The sequence below is a fragment of the Aricia agestis genome, chromosome 8, assembly GCF_905147365.1.
Source record: "Aricia agestis chromosome 8, ilAriAges1.1, whole genome shotgun sequence".
Taxonomy (NCBI): Eukaryota; Metazoa; Arthropoda; class Insecta; order Lepidoptera; family Lycaenidae; genus Aricia; species Aricia agestis.
In genome coordinates, this window is record NC_056413.1 from 2,186,554 (window position 1) to 2,209,749 (window position 23,196).

The following is a 23,196-nucleotide window of genomic DNA, read 5'->3' on the forward strand; positions in this document are numbered from 1 at the left end:
TTTCGCCCGTATTATTTTATTGAAGTGACTAAATAAGTATGTCACCATGGCAACGTCCATCGCTATCCGGTCGCACAAACAATGGTCGCCGTCAGTCTCGAGTTGTAATAATTTACTATTATTTATTCAACAAATGCACTCATCAATATAAAAAGTACCCAGTAGCCGATTCTCAGACCCACTGAATATGCATATAAAATTTGATTAAAATCAGTAAAGCCGTTTCGGACGAGTACGCGGCCTAACATTGTGACACGAGAATTTTATATACTTACTTATAAGATTTGTTGATTTTGCTTACACGTGTGTTATTAATAAAACTTTTCAGGCAATCATGAAAAAATGTGGTAGCATCAATTTATTTATTTATAATTAAAATTGATAATATATAAAAAAAAAAACTAGAAAGTGATAACGAATTACGTAAGCTTTTTGATTACTTAGCAGTTATTTCAACATTTATTTATTGCATTAAACCCTTATATTAAAACTGGAATAGTCATGCCACGACATACAATTTTCGTGCGATCCATCGAGTGTCAATTCGGTTGCAGTTACGCTAATATTATTATGGACGCACCCTAAAAAAAGTCTTATTTTACGCCACATCTATTTATGAATAATCTCTGGCACCAACTTTGGGGTATATTGCAATAGTTGGTAAATTGCCAACTTTGGGCATCTCGCAAACGAGTGAATCGGATTGAAAGGTCAGACGTCCGTTAAATAGTGGGAATGGATAAGGCAGCTCATAGACACAAATTGAGTTAAACTTTAGTCATCAGAAAGAGATTACTGTGGGTACAATAGATTTAAGATATTACTAACAGCTCATACGCGAGTGAATATTAATATCTTGGTATAATCGAAACAGACATGCAAAAAACATTTATCACAATATAATTTAGAGCTTTTTAAAAAATTTATAACACTTTATTTTAGTTTTAATTACAAGCTGATCCTGTATATATTTTTTTATGAAATAAGGGGGCAAACGAGCAAACGGGTCACCTGATGGAAAGCAACTTCCGTCGCCCATGGACTCTCGCAGCATCAGCAGAGCTGCAGGTGCGTTGCCGGCCTTTTAAGGGGGAATAGGGTAACAGGGGAGGGTAGGGATAAGAAGGGAATAGAATAGGGGAGAGTAGGGAAGGGAATAGGGTAGGGGATTGGGCCTCCGGTAAACTCACTCACTCGGCGAAACACAGCGCAAGCGCTGTTTCACGCCGGTTTTCTGTGAGAAAGTGGTATTTCTCCGGTCGAGCCGGCCCATTTGTGCCGAAGCATTGCCCTCCCTCCGCGAACTCGGTACGGTTAACATCGTCTGACGTGCGCTCCGGGAATTAAAATCGTTTTCGGTGGTTAAAATCGTTAACTGCGTGCTGAGTGTGTGTAAAAAGCTAGGTAACGGTGTAATCTACGTTTACTGTAAGTTTTTGAACACATTTGCCCGTATTTTATTGGATTTAAACTCGGTAAGTAATTTCCTTTGTTCATTTTTAACAGTAAGGAATTGTAGGTAGGTAAAAATATTGTATCGTCGGTACCGCGCGCGCTGCGCCGGGCGCCCGGCCTTGCGATCAGCTGGTCATAAATAGTGTTATTTTTGTTGTTAACTTAGAAAACAAGACATAATGTCTAGCCATAATAACATGCCGCCAGATAAAAATACCAACCCATTTGAAAGAAGGGACGGCATACCTCGTTCCCCGCCAACTTCAACCGGCAAACGTTTGCTGTCCCAACTATCGCCTTCATCCGTGTCTCCAGTCGAAAAACGTCACCAACCCATAAGGGACGAACCGCAGTCCCCGGTAATTTCATTATTAGACACTAGCAGCGCAGTCGATGATTCGTTTAATTACTGCGAGTTAGTCCGTGAAGCGTCCTCCTACTTGGGAAAAATTAACGAATTCGCTAACGACACTGTCTCGAGGCGCAATAACTTTGCCAATAAATCCGATATAATGAACTTAACACAAAAACTGACAACCATAGTTTCTCTTCTTGCCATTAAAAGCTCGTCACTTGAAACCAAAGTCGCGAATTTGGAGCGAGATTTACTATCCGTTAAACTTAATCAGGTCGTGAAACCGGCCCCCGCGGCGACTCCGGTCTCTTATTCCGAGGCCCTCAAACTGAAACTCGCGAAATCGGTTCCCCCCGTCGAGACACGTAAACCACTCCCATGTGTTATAGCCTACCCCACGCAAGAAAAATCGGCGGAATTAAAATCGGCAACTGAGACCAAGCAGGCTTTGATGAAGGTTATAAACCCGGCCGACGGTTTTCAATTTCACGGCGTTAAGAAAACAGCTAATTCGGGCGTGCTTCTGCGCCTCACGAGCGAGTCGCAAGTTAAAAAATTAAAGTCAGTCGAAGCGCTAAAATCTGCCGGCCTCCGTCTCGAGACACCCAAGGGGCGTAGCCCGCGCATCCTCATCAAAGATGTTCCACAACACATTACAGACGATAATTTTCTATTATCCCTGTACAACCAAAACGTAAACGGCGAAATTAATGTGACACAAGATCAATTCATGAGTTCGACAAAAATAGTAAGACGTCGTATTTTAAACAAAGAATACAATAACCGTAAATGGATAGGTATCGAACTAGACCCTAAAGTGCGTCAACACCTCATCGAAACAAAAGAAAAACTTTTTATCGACTGGGCGATGTGTCGCTTTGTAGATGACGTCGAACTCGTGCGCTGCGCTAACTGTCAACAGTATGGGCACACCGCTAAATTCTGTCGTGACACAAAGCCATGCTGTAAACATTGCGCTGAAGGTCATAGCTCGGATAGCTGCCCAAAAAAAGATAAAGACGACTTTAAGCCGGTTTGCGGTAGTTGTTTGCGATATAAAAAACCGACCGACCACCCCACAGGCTCCCCAGATTGTCCTACGTATAAGTCTAAAATGGAGCAACTTATTTTAACGACTCGGTATGGATAGTTTAAATATAGGACAGTTAAACCTCCACAATAATAAGCACGCAACGATAGAATTAGAAAAGTTGGTTTCCGATTACAATTTAGACTTGGTGCTCGTACAGGAGCAATATCAACTCGCGTCGCTACGGTCGAAGATAGTACAAATTAATAACCTAGCTCGCGCGGGTATTTACACACCTCAGTCTAGATTTTCAGTCACGGCCTTAACTAACCTTTCGACGTCGCACTGTGCGGTAGCCGAGGTCTCGTCTTCTCAGTTTAGATTTTACGTTGTAAGCTGCTATTTTCAGTACTCGGACTCCGTAAGTCCACATTTACATCAACTTCGCCGCGTATTACAATCTCTCGCGGGTAATAAAATTATTATTGGCGCCGACGTCAATACATCCTCGCCCTTATGGCACGGCCAGCTTAGGTACACTGACCGCGACCGACGTACCGCTGTAGAAGACTTTATTGCGGAGTTTAACCTCCATATTCACAACACCCCCGATGCACCACCTACCTATAGTAGCCCAACGGGCGAATCGTCGATTGACGTCACGCTATCTAGCGCGTACGTCCAGATTAGGAATTGGCGTGTCCTTCCCGATGCGTCATGTAGTGATCACCGCTTACTGGTGTACGAGTTTTCTCGTGCGGTCCCGAGTGATACCGTAGTCAATTCTAATGACTATAAATACAATGTTAAGAACGGCGATTGGAAATTATTCCGCTCCCTCATTACCGCCCATGCCGGAGACTTCACTCGGCCGGATTTAAACGTCAATGAGTGCGCGGAAATTATGTCAAACACATTTGTTTACTGTGCCGATGTAGCCTTGGGTCGTAGACCTCTTAAAAAAGATCACAACTGTAAATGGTGGAACAGTAATCTTCTTAATCTTCGTCGGGAATTTAGAAGGGCCAGGCGCAAAATTAATAATCTTCGTAAATCTGGCCACGACCGTTCGGATGATAATTACATAATTAGTTTAAATAACCTACGCATTTCAAGGTCACGTTATCGCGCTGCCGTTACATTAGCGAAAAATAATATGCTGAAGAATGCCGCGAATAGACTGGATAAAGAGGGTCCCTGGTCCTCTTTATATCACGAGCTTAAACCCAGTAGTAGTAATGAGCCAAACTTTTTCTCAAATATTAAAATTAACAACTCTTACACTTGTAGTTTAGAGGAAACGGCGAAGGCATATCTAAACGTTCTCATCCCAGACGACGAGCCCTCCTTGGATGATGAACACCATCGCGACATTAGGAGTAGAATGTTAGACCCCATTCATACACCGGTCTCAGATGTACCAACCCCGGAGGAGTTTATTAAAATAGTAAACCTTTTGCCTATAAAAAAATCTGCGGGCGAGGATAAAATATCGAATATTATGATAAAGCAAGCGTGTTTAGCGGCCAATTCATCGATTCTATATGTTTACAACAGATGTATCGCAGAAGGTATTTTTCCAAAAATTTGGCGTTCCGGTTGCATAAAATTAATATCTAAAGCGGGAAACAAACCTCCTGACGACCCAAAATCTTACCGTCCGATAACGATACTGCCTTGCTTAGGTAAATTACTAGAACGTCTCATCGTACCTCGCCTGCTACCCGGTGGCCCTAAATTCCATAGCCACCAGTTCGGTTTCACCGCCGGGAAATCGACTGTGGACGCGGCGTTAGAAGTAAGAAAAGTAGTTAATTTGTCGGAAACTAAATACGTGGTCGCTATTTCATTAGATATTTCCGGGGCCTTCGACCATGCCTGGTGGCCGATGGTGCTATTAAAACTAAAAAATCGAGGGTGTTACTGCAATATTTATTCTATAATACATTCTTACTTTTCTAACGGTCAAACTAAGCTTCGTCTAGGACATTGTACACATGTCAAAGATTTAACGTGCGGCTGCCCTCAAGGATCGGTAATTTCGCCTAAATTATGGAACATCGGATTCGACGATTTGTTAAGTCTTCCACTTCCACCGCTTTGTATACTAGTTGGTTACGCCGATGACGGGTTTCTTATCGTTCAAGCAAACTCGCGTTCCGAAATTGAGTCTAAAGCCAACAGTAGTCTTAATTTAATATCTGACTGGGGTAAGCGTAATCGTCTGAAATTCGCCGCGCAAAAAACTTACCAAATTCTTTTAAAAGGTTCCCTTATATCTTCCCCTAGCATTAAACTTGACAATATTAACGTTAAACGCAAACAGTCGCTCTGTTATCTTGGTTTTTACTTAGAAAATAAATTTACATTTTTAGAACATATAATTCAAACCGGTGAGAAAGCGAAACGCAACTTTTACTCCTTTACCAAAATATCTACTTCGACATGGGGCCTTTCATTCAAAACCCTAAAATTAATTTACACTGCTACTTACCTTGGTAGCATTTGCTACGGGGCCCCCGTGTGGGCCGACAGAGCAACTATCGGCGCGGCTCGTCGCAAGTTACTACAAAGCCAACGTCTTGCTCTTATATTCTTGTGCAAAGCTTACAGAACCACAAGCACCGAAGCCTTGCCCGTGTTAGCCGGAGTTTTACCCGTTGACCTTGAGATTCAGCGTCGTGCGACAATGTACTATCATAACAAAAACATTGACAACCCGTTCTTTTTAAGCGCTCGCGATAAAAATAAAATAGCAAGATTGTTTGAACCTTTAGAAAACTCTTTGCAAAGCCTAATCTCCGAATGGCAGACGCGTTGGGACTGTTCCACCAAAGGGCGACATCTTTATAATTTTTTCCCTAATATTCGTGAACGACTATCCAAACATTGGATGGATATTGATCACTGCGTTTCTCAATTCCTGACCGGTCATGGAAATTTTAAGGCCAAACTCTACGGATTTAATCTGGTAGCATCACCCATGTGCGAGTGCTCGACCGAAGGCAACATGTTTGAACAAACAGCTCATCATGTTCTCTGGGAGTGCAGTCTCTGGCAGGACGAAAGAACTACAATGCTAAACAACCTACTCTGCACATCTGGTGTCGCATACTACGGTGATCTCGTGGACAGCGCTAGGAACTTCCGTGCCTTCAAGCGTTTTTGTCACAATTACTATTGGCAACAGTCTAACACAATAAATTAATTTAGCTGTAGCATAGTAGTCACTATTATTATTAACGTTAAATTCCCGTGGTGCTTCTCCCCTTCAGTTCTTTGACTTTCGGTCACTGCAACTTTGTGCTGTCTCCCGCTTTATATTGGGGAGGGAATCTGGAATTCTTCCTACTCCTCCTATTTTCTTCTGATTAATTTCGTTGCGGGTCCCAAGACAGCTTTAGCATGTCCCTCGGGCTCCCTGAGATCATATCAAAGGGTTTTCGTGGTTGGATGCCGCTGTCGATCCTGGCGACACAGGAGATACAGTGGTGGGAATGTGTGGTGGGCCAAAGCCCGTTTAAAAAAAGCATGGCTCTCCCACGTAAAGTTGTTTTACTCTGAAGCATACTCCCCATAACATAATATAATTAATATTATATGTTATGGGGAATATGCTTTAAGCAACAAAAAAAGATGATGTTGTAATGGCAACTCCTCTAAAAACATGCAACTTTCAGACAAGTTGTTATAGCTCGATTTGAGCTTAGATCGGTCAAAAATTTGTTACTCCATTGAGTATTTATATAAAATGTTGATGACACTAATTATTGATACCTATATGAGTACCAACTCATAGTCTAAGTAAGTCGTTTACTGTTTTTATTAAACTTTTTTTTTTTTGATATAATTAACACAGGTAGGCTCTATATCACAAACGGTATATCAATATTAATATTATAAATGCGAAAGTCTGTCTGTTTGTCTGTCTATTACCTCTTCACGCCCAAACCGCTAAACCGATTATCAAATTTAGTATATACTTTGATTCCCGGTATAAGACGTAGGACACTTTTTTTCCGGAAAAATCTACAGAGGCTGTTGCCAAAGACCCTTTCGTTAGAAACGATGACGAAATTCGATATCAAATATATGGGATTTGACATTAGTCTTCGAAAGCGAAATGTCATTTAGCGATGACTTATGTCAAACCGTATACATTTTGATAACGAATTTACTCATCGTTTTAACGAAAGATACTTTGTCTAAGGGGGCAGTACCGTGCGATATACGAATTTTTTGACGACCTCTGTGGCTCAGTTGGTGGGGTGTCGGTAACTCAAGCCGACGGAACAAAAAAAGTTCCTGGGTCATGGATGTGTATTAAATATGTGTATCATAATATAATAAAAATCTTAAATATATGTATACTTGTATAGTATGAAAGTTATTAAATATGTGTATCATAATATAATAAAAATCTTAAATATATGTATAGTATAAAAGTATTAAATATATTTCCGTTGTCTGGCTCCCGTAACACAAGTCCTTCAGGTACTTAGCACGGGGCCAGACTGACGTGGTGTGAAGTGTCCATAAATATTATTATTATTTTGGTACAATAAAGCTGTGGATGTCATCTAGTCGTACACAAACCACTACATCCCACCAAGAGTCATTAAGTTTCCATCACCTCAGAGCCATCACTTAGATCATACACAGACAGACATTTCAATAAATAACACACTAATTGTGAGCTCATGGCCGAGGGTCGAGATAACACACGGACAAACAATTAAGTAAGCAACACGGAACGACCGATATTCCTCTCCACTGCCTTTACACATGAGATGGGATATAGCTGCCTCCTTCCGACGTGAAGATTTCCTTCTAATTGATACTTTAATATACAAAAACTATTATCCAGCTAACTATTATGAAGTTATTAATATAACATAGTATATTATACGTATTTTTAATGAAATAAGGGGGCAAACGAACAAACGGGTCAGCTGATGGGAAGCAACTTCCGTCGCCCATGGACACTCGCAACATCAGAAGAGCTGCAGATGCGTTGCCGGCCTTTTAAAGGGGAATAGGGGAGGGTAAGGAAGGGAATAGGGAAAGGTAGGGAAGGGAATAGGGTAGGGGCCTCCGGTAAACTCACTCACTCGGCGAAACACAGCGCAAGCGCTGTTTCACGCCGGTTTTCTTTGAGCCCGTGGTACCGTATTTCTCCGGTCGAGCCGGCCCATTCGTGCTGAAGCATGCTTCGAGATAGCCGTGGCTCTACCACGTAAAAAATTTGTTTGTTTATTCGAGAATCGTGCAGGATATAAATAGCTAGTCGACCCGGCAAACATTGTTTTTCTGTTGTCTACATTATCTATGTATCAAATATCAATACATTATATTATTATTATAAAACTCTTGAATCACTTTATGTATAAAGAAACCGCATCAAAATCCATTGCGTAGTAGGTATCTTAGAGTTTGCAAGTAATTCGCTAAACATAAGGACAGACAGTATGTGCACTGTGGAAGCGACTTTGTTACTATGTAGTAATGATCAACAAACCTTTACAAACGCTAGAACAATTTCTACGAAGCCTTAACTTGCTCAACATAATATCCTGTGGCGTTCGCTTTGTGGGACTAACTGAATAGCGGCACAAAATTTACTGCCAGGAAATATTTACTCTATTAACTAAATCTTAAAATACAGTTTAGTAAAACGGGAGTGACGACCAGAAGTGTTAAACGGAACGGCAGGGAAGGCATACATTGTCACTGCGTGGTGGATACAGAAGTTGATATAAATTCTACACTCCCTCCCTCTTACGAATTTTCAGTCATGCCACGTATTCTGATCGAAAATTTAATAAAGTTAGATGTTTTTACCTTTCACAAAAAAGCTTACATTGTCGCTCAGGAAGTTTTCCAAACGATCGATTCGTTAATGCACACCATGAATCCTAACTTTGAAACAACTTTTTTTAACTTCGGAATCGAACACATGACATCCGAATCAAACGTTCTATTCATACTATATTAATATTATAAATGTGAAAGTTTGTCTGTCTGTTACCTCTTCACACTTAAATCACTGGTATGTAGATGCTTAGAATCCCGGGAAAGGACATAAATCCTTTTAATCACGGAAACATGTTTATTCCCCCATGATAAACGAATTTTGACCGAGCGGAGTTGGGGTAATCTAGTATTATTGTAACTTGTGACATTCTTCATTTCATTTATTAACTAAGCACAATAAATAAATAAAATAAATAAAAAAATAATACATAGAACAAAATTACAATTAATGCTTATATTATTTCTCTTCTTATATCAACTATTATATAACAATAAATATACTATTGTGTCTGTTTTTTCCACGATAGAAGGATTATGATTCATGCATAAAATCCATATCCATAATTAATATTATAAATGCGAAAGTGTCTATAATAATTATATGTCTGTCTGTCTGACTGTTATCTCTTCACGCTTAAACCAATTTTAATTAATGTGCAGATACTTTGATGCCTGGGAAAGGACATAAACATGGGCGTAGCCACACTGGGGCATGCTGGGGCGCTTGCCCCACCCTGGCTCTGGTAGGGCAAGTGCCCCAGCTTGCCCTGACTACTTTACTAACTAAACAAAAACTTTTTTTTATCAACTAACTACAATCATAATATCCGTAAAAAAGTTACACAAAAAAATTAGTCGACATAAAAAAAAAAGTGCGAGCAAAACAAAAAGTCCGCACGATTTACGCGCGCATCGCAGCGGTCTTTTGAAAGCGAGCCGTATTAACGTAGAATAACTGAATATTATAAGAACTACATTGTAGTACAACGCGTAATTCATAACACCGACTAAGTATTCATAAATAAAACTATAATATCTATCCTGTGTGTAATTGTTTATTTTATTTTCTGTGTGGGGGGGTTGACTGGCTGCCCCTCCCTGAGCCCAAGGCTGGCTACGCCCATGGACATAGGATACTTTTTAATCCCAAAAAAAATTACGGTTACAACGCGACAAACGAATTTCGGCGGAGTGAATTTGCGGCTGTCATCTAGTTATATAATTAACACAAGGTGGCACAATCTACTTCGTTATTATACTCCCGAATTCTCGTGAGCCGAGGAATACACCATTAGCGCCTGAAAAGGTACTCTAATGGGGTCTCCTTTACATTGTAGCGGACAATGTGATGGCTATTATACGACACAATGTACACTTGTTAGTCTATTTTGAACTTTACACGTTGAGAATTTGTTGGGAAAAAATATTACTTTTGGAACGTGATATTAGTTAAGATGATAAAAAATTAACTGAAACCTTTTATTAGAAAATAAAGTATTTACTCCTAACTCACGCTAGCGGCTAATCCATATTTTCTATCTTTGTCTAGGTGATCAAACCTAAAATATGGATTATTTTATTTGTAGGACAAGGTTACTCTTAAATTATATAACTATTAACCTACCAATATACAAAAAATCAGCTGGTTAGGGTTCCGTTTTAGGGTACAGTAGTCAACCAAGTTTTGTTGATTACAAAACCCTAAAACGGAACCCTAACTAGCTGATTTTTTGTATGTTGGTAGGTTAATAGTTATATAATTTAAGAGTAACCTTGTCCTACAAATAAAACAATCCATATTTTAGGACCATTAAGTCAAAGTATGAAATCCTTTCTATCTCTGTTAGCTACCATTTTCGAGATTTTTCGAAAATAAAAATGTTGTTCGTCTTATCAAAATGTAGCTACTCACAAAAATTTGCTTGTTAGTAATCACAAAAAAATTTGTTCTAGGGCTCCCGTACTATCAGTCTTAAAAAAAATATTATAGAACACCAGCTTACGAATCTAACTGCTGTACTCAGAGACGTTTCATTATGATTAACCTTCAATTTAATGAAGAGTTTGACAGATAATGTATGAGGCTTATATCAAAATTTGAAAATAATTACATTGAAGCAATTAATTACTAATGAATGTTCCACTCGTGCGGCAGTAAGTATAAAGTTAGCGAGTTTCTTGCGCCGGTTGTTCACCCCGAATGAGTTCCCGAACCGGTGGTGGGCCTCGTGTATCCTAAAAGTGTTCAATTTTTAACCGATTTTGAAATAAATAAATTACTGTTACCAAATAATTTCATTTCATAAGAACGTTTAAGCCAAGATTAGTATTGAGTAGTATTTAAACTTTTTAATCGGGACTTAACGCGACTTATTTAAGTAGTAATGCTACTACGAGTACATACGCGTTGAGTCCCGATTAAAAAGTTTAATTATAATGCAACGCGAAAGTTTAAAATGTTGAGTAGTATTTATTCTACTCAATACCAATCTAGAACTTGTTAATACGGACCCTCTACAAGGTGTAACAAAACTTAGTGATAATACTTTAGGTGTGTGTACATGGGCGTACCGAGGGGGGGGGGGGGGGGGGGGGGGGCAGGGGGGGGGCAGCTGCCCTCCCTGGATCATGTTGACGTCCCTACTAAGTATATTATCTAGTACTTTTAAATATATAAAAATTAAAAATTAAGAAAACGAATTTTGCCATTTGTTTGCAATACAATATTTTTACAACTAAAAATATTAATTTTTTATTCTTTATAAACACCTAGCTTATGAAAAATCTGATTTGCCTCCCGTTGGCCCAGAACCTGGGTAATTTGCCCCCCCCCCTGGCACTAGAACCTGGGTAATTTGCCCCCCCCTGGCCCAGAACCTGGGTACGCCCATGTCTGTGTATTATTGTACCTTACACTGTAAAAGTATCAAAGATGAAGGAGTTACTTTTTTTTTAATTTTGTATAGGCAAATTCATGACGCTAGCATGACTGGCCCATACAAATTACAAAAGAAATTGCTCTTTCAGCGCTGATACTTTCACAGTAAACTCTATACAAGGGACATATACACACCCTAAATAATTATCACTTAATGTTACACCCTGTATAATCACTTTCAAGTTTCGTTGCTGGTCAGTTGCAGATTTATTTATGGTTAAACTTGTTAACGCGTTCACATTCCGCACACACCGGACAGTTATTGTACAGCAAGTCGCACGCCGACAGGTATTGGCTCCGCCTGTTATATTTGTAGCCTTATTGGAAATTGTTTAGGAAACTATTTCGGTAAAATTTTCCACCTGAGCGGTTTTGTTCTTTTGCGCCGTTTGTGTTAAGAGTCCGGGTGCCCTCGCAATTCTCATACAAACGTAATACCAAGATCATTTCCCATACGAGAATATTTACCATGTTTGAGTTATTATTCAGCTTGAGATAGTAATTACCTAGGTTCCTGTACAAATATTTACCAAAAATATGAACGATTACAATAATAATAATAATAGTAATAGCTCCCACACCGGTTTCGGTGACGGTGGCCGGTTTCATTGAAACCAGGCCAGCTACGCAGGAGTAATTTTATAGTGCCCAAGTGTGTGCGCAGTACACAAGAGCACTCTCTATTCCTTTACTCTCATAACCCAGTGGGACGGAAGACCGACACGACCGGCGAGAGATCAGGCGCAGGACCGACTTTTTACATGTCCATCCGACGCATGGATCATCTTACTTGTCAGACAATCAGGTGATCAGCCTGCATTGTCCTAACCAAACTTGGAAATAACATGTTTCCAACGCGGGAATCGAACCCACAACCTCCGAGTCAAGAGCCGCGCTCTGTACCACTAGACCACGGAGGCGTTAAAAAACGTCGTGGAACGATTACAATATTTACATACTAAACTGTAATCGTTCATATTTTTGGTATGTAAATATTTTGCAGTGAATCTTTGTACAGGAACCTAGGTAATTACTATCTTAAGCTGAATAATAACTCACATGTGGTAAATATTCACGTATGGGAAATGATCTTGGCATTACGTGTGTATGAGTATTGCGATGGCACCCGAACTCTTAACAGTTGGGAAAATGTTTTGTTTTCGTAGCGTTTGTCCTGTGAAATCTTTTTGTGTTTGAGCGTTTAGTTTTCCTTAAACTTAAACCAATAAAGTTATTAATTCAAATTCGATATGAAACTGATAGAAATATGTAATAATTAAAGACGATGTTATTCTATAACTTGACCAACGTTCTTTTATCTAACATTTTTTTTGACGACCTCTGTGGCTCAGTTGGTGGGCTATTGGTATTTGGTAGCTCAAGCCAGGGGTCGCGGGTTCGAATCCCGCTGACGAAACAACAAGTTTTCAAAGTTCCTGGGTCATGAATATGTATTAAAAATGTGTATATAATAAAAATCTTAAATATATGTATAGTATAAAAGTATTAAATATATTTCCGTTGTCTGGTACCCGTAACACAAGTCCATCGGGAACTTACCACGGGGCCAGACTGACGTGGTGTGAAGCGTCCATAGATAAAAAAAAAGACGATGTTATTCTATAACTTCACCAACGTTCTTTTATCTAACATTTGCACCTCAATAAAATCGATAAAAATGTGTAAGACACTGTTTGATGTTGAGACAGAATAATTGTATCATCTAATATATAATTCAGATACCATAATGTACAATATTTTTGTAAATAAATAATATTATTATTATTACCATTGGTCGACTGATATGGTTAATTGCAGATGTAGGTATAGAAGTAAGACTAAGTATTAAAGACTTGATGCCTCCGTGGACCTGTGGTTAAAGCGTGGAGGTCGTGGGTATAACTCCCGCGTTAATAATGGTATTTGGAAATCTGGTAGGGACAATGTGGGCTAGTCACCTAATTAATTATTTTATTATGTGCCAAGAAAAATAATGTGTCTGATCTCTCGTGTCAACAACTCTATGGCAGCATTTGTATAAAATTATATTTTTAAAAAGTACCGTAGAATATGTTAAAATGAACGTTATAAAAAAAGAAACGTCCAACTCATGTTTAAAATGCCTTTTGACCGTTTGCTCGTGGGCGGGCGCGTTTCACTTGGGCGTTATAATCTTTGACATTACCCATTCACAAGGGTTATTGTTTTAACACTTATGTGCTAGGGTCTGAAAACGTTTTGACTTTGTGAACTTACTTTTTAGGGCTTAAATATAAAAACCTGAATGAATAAGTTAAATATAGCAGACCTAAGATTTCTAATTCAATATTTTAAATTAGAATTTTCATATCGCATTATTATTTTCCAAACTCCTGCGAAATAGCTGGACAGATTTTGATGAAATTTTGTGTGCTTATTCAATTTGCAAATCCGCCAAAGCCTTTTTTTCGAAATTATGACAAGGACTAAGTCAACATCTCATCGTATCACGTAGAACTTCTAGGGCTTCGGTTGATAATTACATTGCAAAGGTTACTTTAAAATCTTTTTAGTACTCATGAGACTCAGAACTTTGGAAGCTTTCTTTCTATTGGTACCCACATTTTTGGTTTGACTGCGGTGGTGGTCTATTGGTGAAGTCAAACATTTTCCTGTATCCGAATTTCGTTATTTATTTCAATTTTCATCACTACTCGTGTTCTCCGCTTTATACAATCATTTATCATAATCTGTGAGAAATAAAGTCTTAAAGCTCTTATTGGGAGAGCCATGCTTCGGCACGAATGGGCCGGCTCGACCGGAGAAATACCACGTTCTCATAGAAAACCGGCGTGAAACAGCGCTTGCGCTGTGTTTCGCCGAGTGAGTGAGTTTACCGGAGGCCCAATCCCCTACCCTATTCCCTTCCCTACCCTCCCATATTCCCTTCCCTACCCTCCCCTATTCCCTTCCCTTCCCTTCCCATCTCTACCCTCCCCTATTACCCTATTCCCTCTTAAAAGGCCGGCAACGCACCTGCAGCTCTTCTGATGCTGCGAGTATCCATGGGCGACGGAAGTTGCTTTCCATCGGGTGACCCGTTTGCTCGCTTGCCACCTTATTTCATTAAATAAAAATGATTGACTTGGCTAGAGTATATAAATTGACAAGTAATAATTTGTCCAATAATAATAGGATGATAAATACTAAGTTGTCAAATAATGAGTTAATAAATAATAGGTGGTCAAATAATGATTCGATACGTAATGAGTTGTCAAATAATGAGTTGTCTAATGTCAATCGTGGATGCGGCTCACGATACACGGCTGATCGCTCGTTATTGCAGGAACTTTCAATTGGCGAGTACGTGCCCCGACAGTAATAACTGTGCATCGAGCACAATATACAGGGTGTTACAAAACAAAGTAATAATACTTTGAAATTGACACATACAAGCCAGGTTGGCCGACGGTTGAGCGGGATGAATGGAAGAAGGGGGAGGCCTATGCCCAGCAGTAGCCCAGCATAGACTCTTAAAAAAAGCTTAGCTTAGCTTAGGGTGTGCATGTATCCCTTATATAAACTTCACTGTATTCACACAATAATAGTAATTTAAAAAGATAAAACCGACTTCAAATTGTACGTAATTAAGAATTAAAATTCCTTATCTCAAAAACTGCTGAACCGATTTTGATGAAACTTGCAGTGTTCCCTAAGTTGAATAATACCCAGTATAACAAAAAAATAATGACTTTAATCAAACTTGTAGTTGCGGAGATATGCGTGCACAAACCGTACATACATACATACATACATACATAGATACATACATACATACATACATACATACATGTATACATACATACATACACTTGAAATTTGGCACATTTATTCAGAATGTGCCAAATGAATGCTGCTATAGATTAACATATACAAAAACTGGACAGTTCTGGAAATATTACATACATACGCGTCGAATTGATAACCTCCTTTTTTTGAAGTCGGTTAAAAAATTATAATTATTTATATTAAGGTGTGTTAAGTATATTATGTAATATTATGAGCATAGAGTTCACTGAGAAAGCAACAGCGCTGAGAAAGTATTTTTTTGTGATTAGTATGAGCAAGCAGCGTTATGAATTTTCCCATACAAAAGTTAAAAAACCTACTCTTTCAACGCTGCTATTTTCGCAGTGAACTCTATACTCATATACATGTACTCATCACACCCTAAAATATTATCATTTTGTTTTGCTACACCCTGTATAAAGGTGTAATATGAACCGTATTTGTCCAGAGCGTGCCGTGGTTATTTCGTGGCAATGAGGGTTTCTTAACTGTATCATTTGAAGATATTACAACGGTATCCACTTGGTGTCACGTAGAAATTGTCAATAATTTCTAATTAGCAAAAACCAATAACAATTATTGACAATTTCCATCTGACACCAAGTGGATAATACCTTTTTTTTAATAAAAAACAAAATAGGCATAATGACTATTTTTTTTCTTATCGGTAATTGAAAAACACTTAAAAAATAGAAACATCGTTGAAAGAATAACTCTGATAGCTTAAAAATTCACCAAGATATGACAATTCAAATATCTCATAAAAGAGACCTGCCCGAAACGCTCCATACAAAGTGCTACGAAAGTATGACGTCAGTCTTTCGTAGTTTGTAGGCATCGGGAGACAACTTTGTTCAACCGGTATATTAAATATTGCGTTTATGAAAGTGATTTCATAACAAAAGTTGCTTTTAATTGCATAAGTTATCGAATTGTATACAAATATTAAGAAATTTAATTGAAAAAAAATTCGACTTGAATATCCAACTTTGAAGGCGCATAACAAAAAAAATACAAATGCTATCAAGCTGAAATTTTGAAAACACTTATTTTTTACCGTGACTTCTTTATTTTATTAATAAAATTCGCTAATCTTTGACCTTGTCATCATCCCTATTGTAAGCAATATTTGAAACTTGCACAGACAAAAAGCGACATGCAAAACATCAAAAAAATACTCTTTGCGTTTGTGTTATTACTTTAAACTTGTGGCCTGTATAAGAAGTTAGATGTAAAATACAAGATAAAGATAAGGTTAATTACGTTTATAAAGGAACAGATGTTGCATCCCTGCAGGGATGGGTTGAGAAGACAGAAGTGAAGGGAAGTTTCAGTGTTGCTAGCGTTCCTGTGTTGCCAGATGACGCGACCGGAAGACGTCTTGATGCTTGCGTTTTGCCCACAGTATAGCATAGGGATATGTCATATTGCTATACTGTGGTTTTGCCCATTAAAAAAGAAATAACCGTGTATGGTTATTCTAAATCGCGGAATCGGGTACAGTACGTATCTAGTTGTTTGCCTGTAATAAATATTAAATGAAATGCTTCTCACAAAACGACGAAATTTAAAAACAATAAAATGTTGTAATAAAAATTGAAAATTTAAAAATAATGAACTAAAAATGGTCCATAATGAAGTCTTTGAACTGTTATGAAAATGCTTTGTTAATGAGCGAAGCAGCCGCATGCGGTTGGAATATTGAATATTGAGTTTAAAAATAACATCATACTGTTAGCGGTTATCCAGCGGTCGCAGTGTAATTATTTTTAGTTAATTAATTGACACGGCACAACAAACTTCATGTGAACCACTTTTACAGTACTGTCACCTATATACTAATATTATAAATAGGAAAGTGTGTCTGCCTGTCTGTCTTTCTGCCTGTCTGACTGTCTGTTACCTTTTCACGCCAAAACCAATGACTTAATTTTGCTGAAATTTGGTGTGGTAATACTTTTTATCACTGAAAAAGTTTGCCGTGCAATCAACAGGCACAACGGATTTGTGGGCATCATTTAGTAAAAAATATGTTTTAAGAGCGTACTAGCATTCTTTTAAGTGAACTAACAAGCTTGTCTAGTCTTCGACTTTATAAAAAAATCAATTCAATATTTAAACTTGGACTTTAAGTGCTACGAGAAGCTCTACGGTCATAGCAGTCGTAGCAGGGCCTACGAAAGTTCGTAGGCCCAGCTACGACCGTAGAGCTTAAGGGCCGCGCCACACCGGAATGGCAGCGGCGCGGCGAATAATGAAGATAAAGTTTAAAATCATATGACACTGAAAGTGCTCGCCGTGCCGCTGCCATTCCGGTGTGGCGCGGCCCTAACTCTAAGCTCTAAAGTTACAGAGCTAGTATAACTTTAGGTGTATCCACCTTGCTAATTAAAATCATAACATAGTTATTCAAAGTTTTGTTCATGTCTCATACGTTGCGTTAGTTGCTTTAGAACAAAATATTGTGTAACTAATTTGTATACACTGAAGATTTTTTGTACGTAATTTATTTGTTTTGTACCTGCAATCTAAGAAGTTTGGCTTAGATATTTTCGTCATTGAAACTAATATTCACAATTATTAGTATTTAATCAAACACTGTAGTGTAACTACTTGTAACAAATATTGTATTACATTGATAACGAAATCTTTATAATATATTATTTAAACAAAACCTTTAAAACCTTACGATCAACAATAAAATGTAATCAGTAAGCGAAATGTTTCATTACGAAGCTATGAAAGCAACAAAACCATGTTCTATCTATAAAACTGTAAAATTTACCCTTTTATTCTTGTTATAAAACGAGTATAAAGACGTGAATACATTAGTGTGGTGACATAGTTACCTACATGCATTGACTTATAATTTTGTTTTAAGGACAGGCTCTTTTACACGTAAAAGGTCTCAATTATATGTGCCCCAATCGTGTGTGACTTGTTGTCGAAAAACATTTTGTTTAATGTATTCATAGTGCATTAATTATTATGCATTGACTGCATAATATTATTGCACAGTATGAATTTTTAGTACCGTATTCCTTGAAAAAAGTTGCACGAAACTTTTTAAAGACAGCTTTAGCATGTCTTTTGGGCTTTTCGAAATTATGTCAAAGCGTTTTTGAAGACTGTAAATCAAACAACTTACTGTTGTCGATCCTAGCAACACAGGATAAGGATGGGATGCGTGGTACTGCAATGCCTGTAAAAAGTGTCTACTTTACTCTAGAGCTAAAAACTCTTAATATTATCTAATATTAAGAGTTTTTAGCTCTAGAGTACTCTTGGTAGAGGCTTGTCCTTACTTTCAAAATCTTCGCCTACATGCCACACTGATAAAGTATTCATACGGCGACAGCGCTTAAATTATTACGAGCGGGAACTTAAATTGTTACGTTAGTTATCATGTGGGATATTTTTAAATTACTCTCGTAATACGGATTATACAGTGTGTTCTAAACTTTATTGCATATAACAAGGGTATTACCGTTAATGACTTTTATTTTGTAACTTTGTTACTGCATTAGAAAAACTGTAGCATAATATTAATCTAGAAAAAAAAATCGACTAGGCTTACTGAAGTCAGTAAAAGAATAGTACCTACAGAATATAATATCACAAAATAAAATAAAACTTACTTTTTAACACAATCTCTCATAAAAACAGTTTAGCACCGACCACAAAAATACAAAGCAGACGTTTTATAAAACGGCGAAGGAATTATTTTCATTCCTCTTATGAGCGAAGTAATAACGCGTGGACGAGTTCGTTAGACCCCTAAGTACGGTCTCATAAAAATGTAATTGTTTTGTTAAATTAAGAGGAAAAAGGTTACCCTGGGCATTCCGTGAAATGGCTACTATTATTTACATGACACAACATATTCTTATGATTGTGTCAAGAGGTGTTTTGTTTGTGTTAATTGAGGAGTTGTTTGTGGGATTTGTGTATTTTTTAAACAATTTTGTAATTTGGGAAAAAAGGAAAATTATCGTTTATTATTTGGTTTTTTGACCAACTATCGCTTACCGGTAACGTATAGGCATACAAGGATCCTGATTTAGACCCCTGGGAGGGTGAAATTTATAAAATGTTTTTTTAGATATTACTAGAAACAGGAGTGTGAAATTTTTAGTTTCTAATTTTAAGCCTCCGCGTCGATCTATGAGTTAACTTAGTAGCTTAGCTTGAAGAATAGTCATTACCAAATCATCACCCATTTATCTTATCAAACGTGCTATATACAAACATACTACAAATTTCTGTGTGTTTAAAGCTCTCAGATTAGTTAAATACTGATAGCTATAGATACCTAATATAGCGATTTCACTCACAAGCTATTGAATAAGTCAGTTAGACGGCCGCTTGACTCGTGATTATGTTATGCGAGTTTGGCCAACTAAAGCCTGCCCCACATAGGAGGTCAGCAGGATCTAATTCAATAATAAGGAATGTTATTCTATAGTCATCATCATCAGGTGGATTGAGCCTATCTAGCTATACATCCATACTAATATTAAAACGTGAAAGTGTGTCTGTCTGTTATCTGTCCTCTTCACACCCAAGCCGCTAAACTGATTTTGCTGTTTGGTATGGAGATACCTTGAGTCCCGAGAAAGGACAAAAGATACTTTTTATACTGGAAGATTTTTTTTTATGAAATAGGGGGCAAACGAGCAAACGGGTCACATGATGGAAAGCAACTTCCGTCGCCCATGGACACTCGCAGCATCAGAAGAGCTGCAGGTGCGTTGCCGGCCTTTTAAGGAATGTACAGTACCCGCGCGATAAACTTATTTTGGTGCAACGGAGTTGCGGGCGTCTTTTCACTGTTATGCGGAGGAAGCGGGATGGCGATATTTTTGCAATTGAGAGGAACTAGAAGCAATTATTTAATCAGTTCCTTTTCTTGTTATCTATATATTAATACGCGAACGAAAAACTTTGCATCCCTTTTGACGAAAAATGGGGAAACGTAGGTGAATGAAATTTTGCACAGTTATAGTTTATATGGTGAAGGAGTGCGTCGAGCTAATATTATTTTGAAATTATGCTTTAATCATACGTTTTTTTAACAAATAAAACATTACACACACTACAACACACACACTAGGAAAGATGACAGATTTTTGAGTGACAAGTCTATACTTACAAATTATACTCTTTTATTTATGGTTAAAGTCTGTTGACAACAAGTTGACTGAAGTTGACAAATTGAAAATGGATTATAGTTTTTTTTATTGCATCTTAGATACTATTAGACAATGCTTACACGGCCAGTCTGAGATCAGCTGAGTACCAGAGACAAGAGTTGAAAAAAATATGATAAAGTCAATATATTTTTACAAAGTAGTCCTAATGTCGTTGAAACTAAGGTCGAATTTCGACCATTTTGATCTCTAGTTATAATTATAAGCCTAAACTGTCCCACTGCTGATCAAAGGCCTTCTCTTGTTATATTATTATGACAGTATTTTTTTTAATTTCAATTTCGTTTAATTGTAATTATGTCCAAATTATTGAATTTAACGTTAATTATTACTATTAATTTAAACTATAATTATTTAAACCTATACTCGAACTAAATGATGCATATCATGTTTTTAAGCTAAATGCTCATCAAAAATTATATTCAAATTGAAAATAGAAATTAATTTAACTACTATTTTTAATAATGAACATCATATAAGTTATAAAACTCTGGTCCGTAAGACCACAGTTTTATAACGCACCATACTTTTCAATAATATGGAAAGATCGTAACAATTTACGGAAGACAAAAATCAAACTGGTCCAGTCTTTAGTCTTCGCCATATTATTTACCTACGGATGTAGACTCTGAAGAAAGAGGGTCAAATTGACGTTATCGAGATGTGGTTGCTGCTCGCGGAAAATGCGCCAAATACCATGGACCGCCTTTCGTACCTACGTCTACATCGTTAGTGACTTAAAGATATAAGACTGTCGTCGAAAAGTTTTGGATTTCTTTGGTCACATTGCAAGAAAGGATGGCCATAACCTTGAACCTCAAGCTTGTGGTTGCAGGCAAAGTTGACGGTCGCCGCCCAAGAGGCCGAAGCCCTATTAGATGGTCTGACCAAGTGCGCACAACTCTAGTAACTCCTAAAGGGGAATCACGACCCTCAGCAATGAGGAACACGACGCGAGGAGGAGGATACGTATCAACATTCAACACAAATTATTATGACTGACGAATTGTTATATTCCCCAGAAATGGTCTTCGTGAACAAACATAAAAGAGATACCTGAGAAATACAGAATTAATTTTATTATTTAAAATTCATGAACAAATACAAGTGCATCTTGTAGTGGAGTGCCATTCAGCGCTCGAGGCGCCCACAGAAATGCTAATAAATGTAGAATTAATTATGTTTCTACCCCCGTTTTATACTAGTCCATTTGGAATTTAGTTACGTGCCAATTTTCAGCGAAATTTGTGCACATTTTCTTGGAAATTTTGTGACACATTGTACGTGTAATGTATATTTTGTTTCCCAAAGCATTTTAACACACTACCATTGTAACATTATGCAAATACTAGATGAGTCTACCTTTTTAAACGCAGAAATTTGTCTCATTTGGTGGTCGATACGGTAAATGAAGACTGGTGAAAGAAGTGTATTTTACGGGAGTAATTGGTCTTTATTCTTATTCATACAAAATACTTATCAAATCAACAAATTAAAACACCAACATATAACATTAGTGAATGTATTCAAATCTCTCAGCGCATAAATATTGACGATAAAAGCGAAACATACGCGAAGACAGAACCGTGTCACCTACTTTCGAACAAATAGAGAAGACGGCTTCCGTCAGAAGACAGGGTAAAGGACGCCTAAGATGATCTAAATCCGGGATCAATCGGGAATGTCCCGCGGGAATGACACGTTAAATATTTGTCACGCTGCGATATTTTGACGCGAATCGCTTTTGTTAGTTTTGGGATAGTGGAATATGGAAAAAGTGAATGTTTTCTGAATGAGTCATAGAATAGATGTATCAACATAAAATGTTTGTAGTTTGTAGTGTATTTATTAAAAATAATCAAAAAAGCTGTATAAACAGATGTTTACAAATCAATAACCAACGATCCACAAGAGTCGATCAAAAAAGGTTTGTTATAGTAACAAGATTTTACATAGTACATGATAGATAATTATTATATTAATCTTAGTTGCGTTTTCAATATTTTATTGAAACTAAGGTAATCCCAAGCTAATAACTGAATGACAGTACCGTAAAATCTATTTAACGAATTCAGTAAGTCTTGAGACCTGCGGAATTATTATTTTAACCTCCAAGCCTCTATCAATTCAAGATTATTTACTTTATAAATCTGTTAAGGTGGGTACCGGCGAAGTGGGGGCTACTAGGCTAGAGAGGGGGTCTTTTGAGCTTAGGGGGGGTAGTTCAGAAGTAATTTGTTAAACACACAACCATATTGATCTAGTTCTGTAAACCGCGTGTAATTGGTTCCGATGGCTTTTAACTTGAAAGTTGAGCGTTTAAACGCATTGGAATTTCATGGTTTAATATTTGATATTTCTAAATGTGAGCTGTATGAATTGACGGTAAAACAATGTATTTTATGCGTGATGCAAAAAGAACCTTACCATAATATTACAATATATTAAATTACAGAAGACATAATATATCAATATAAAGAAAATCACGGGAGTAGAAAATATGCTGAATTTGAAAGGAAAACTATCACGGCTAAGAAGACTTCATAAGCTTTTGAGTAATTATAGT

General features: G+C 37.6%; 1 protein-coding gene across 1 annotated transcript; it reads left to right on the forward strand.

The window, feature by feature from the left end:
- Nucleotides 1-1,642: 1,642 nt before the first annotated feature.
- On the forward strand, nucleotides 1,643-3,039 carry LOC121729828. Its single transcript, XM_042118463.1, has 2 exons — nucleotides 1,643-2,975; nucleotides 3,013-3,039. Exon 1 carries the CDS (start codon nucleotides 1,653-1,655, stop codon nucleotides 2,958-2,960), a length of 1,308 nt encoding a protein of 435 aa, XP_041974397.1. The 5' UTR covers nucleotides 1,643-1,652; the 3' UTR covers nucleotides 2,961-2,975; nucleotides 3,013-3,039.
- Nucleotides 3,040-23,196: the final 20,157 nt, after the last annotated feature.

What these genes read in the sequence shown, in the direction of transcription:
- LOC121729828 (XM_042118463.1), top strand. Translation starts at nt 1,653, where the DNA reads ATGCCGCCAGATAAAAATACCAACCCATTTGAAAGAAGGGACGGCATA.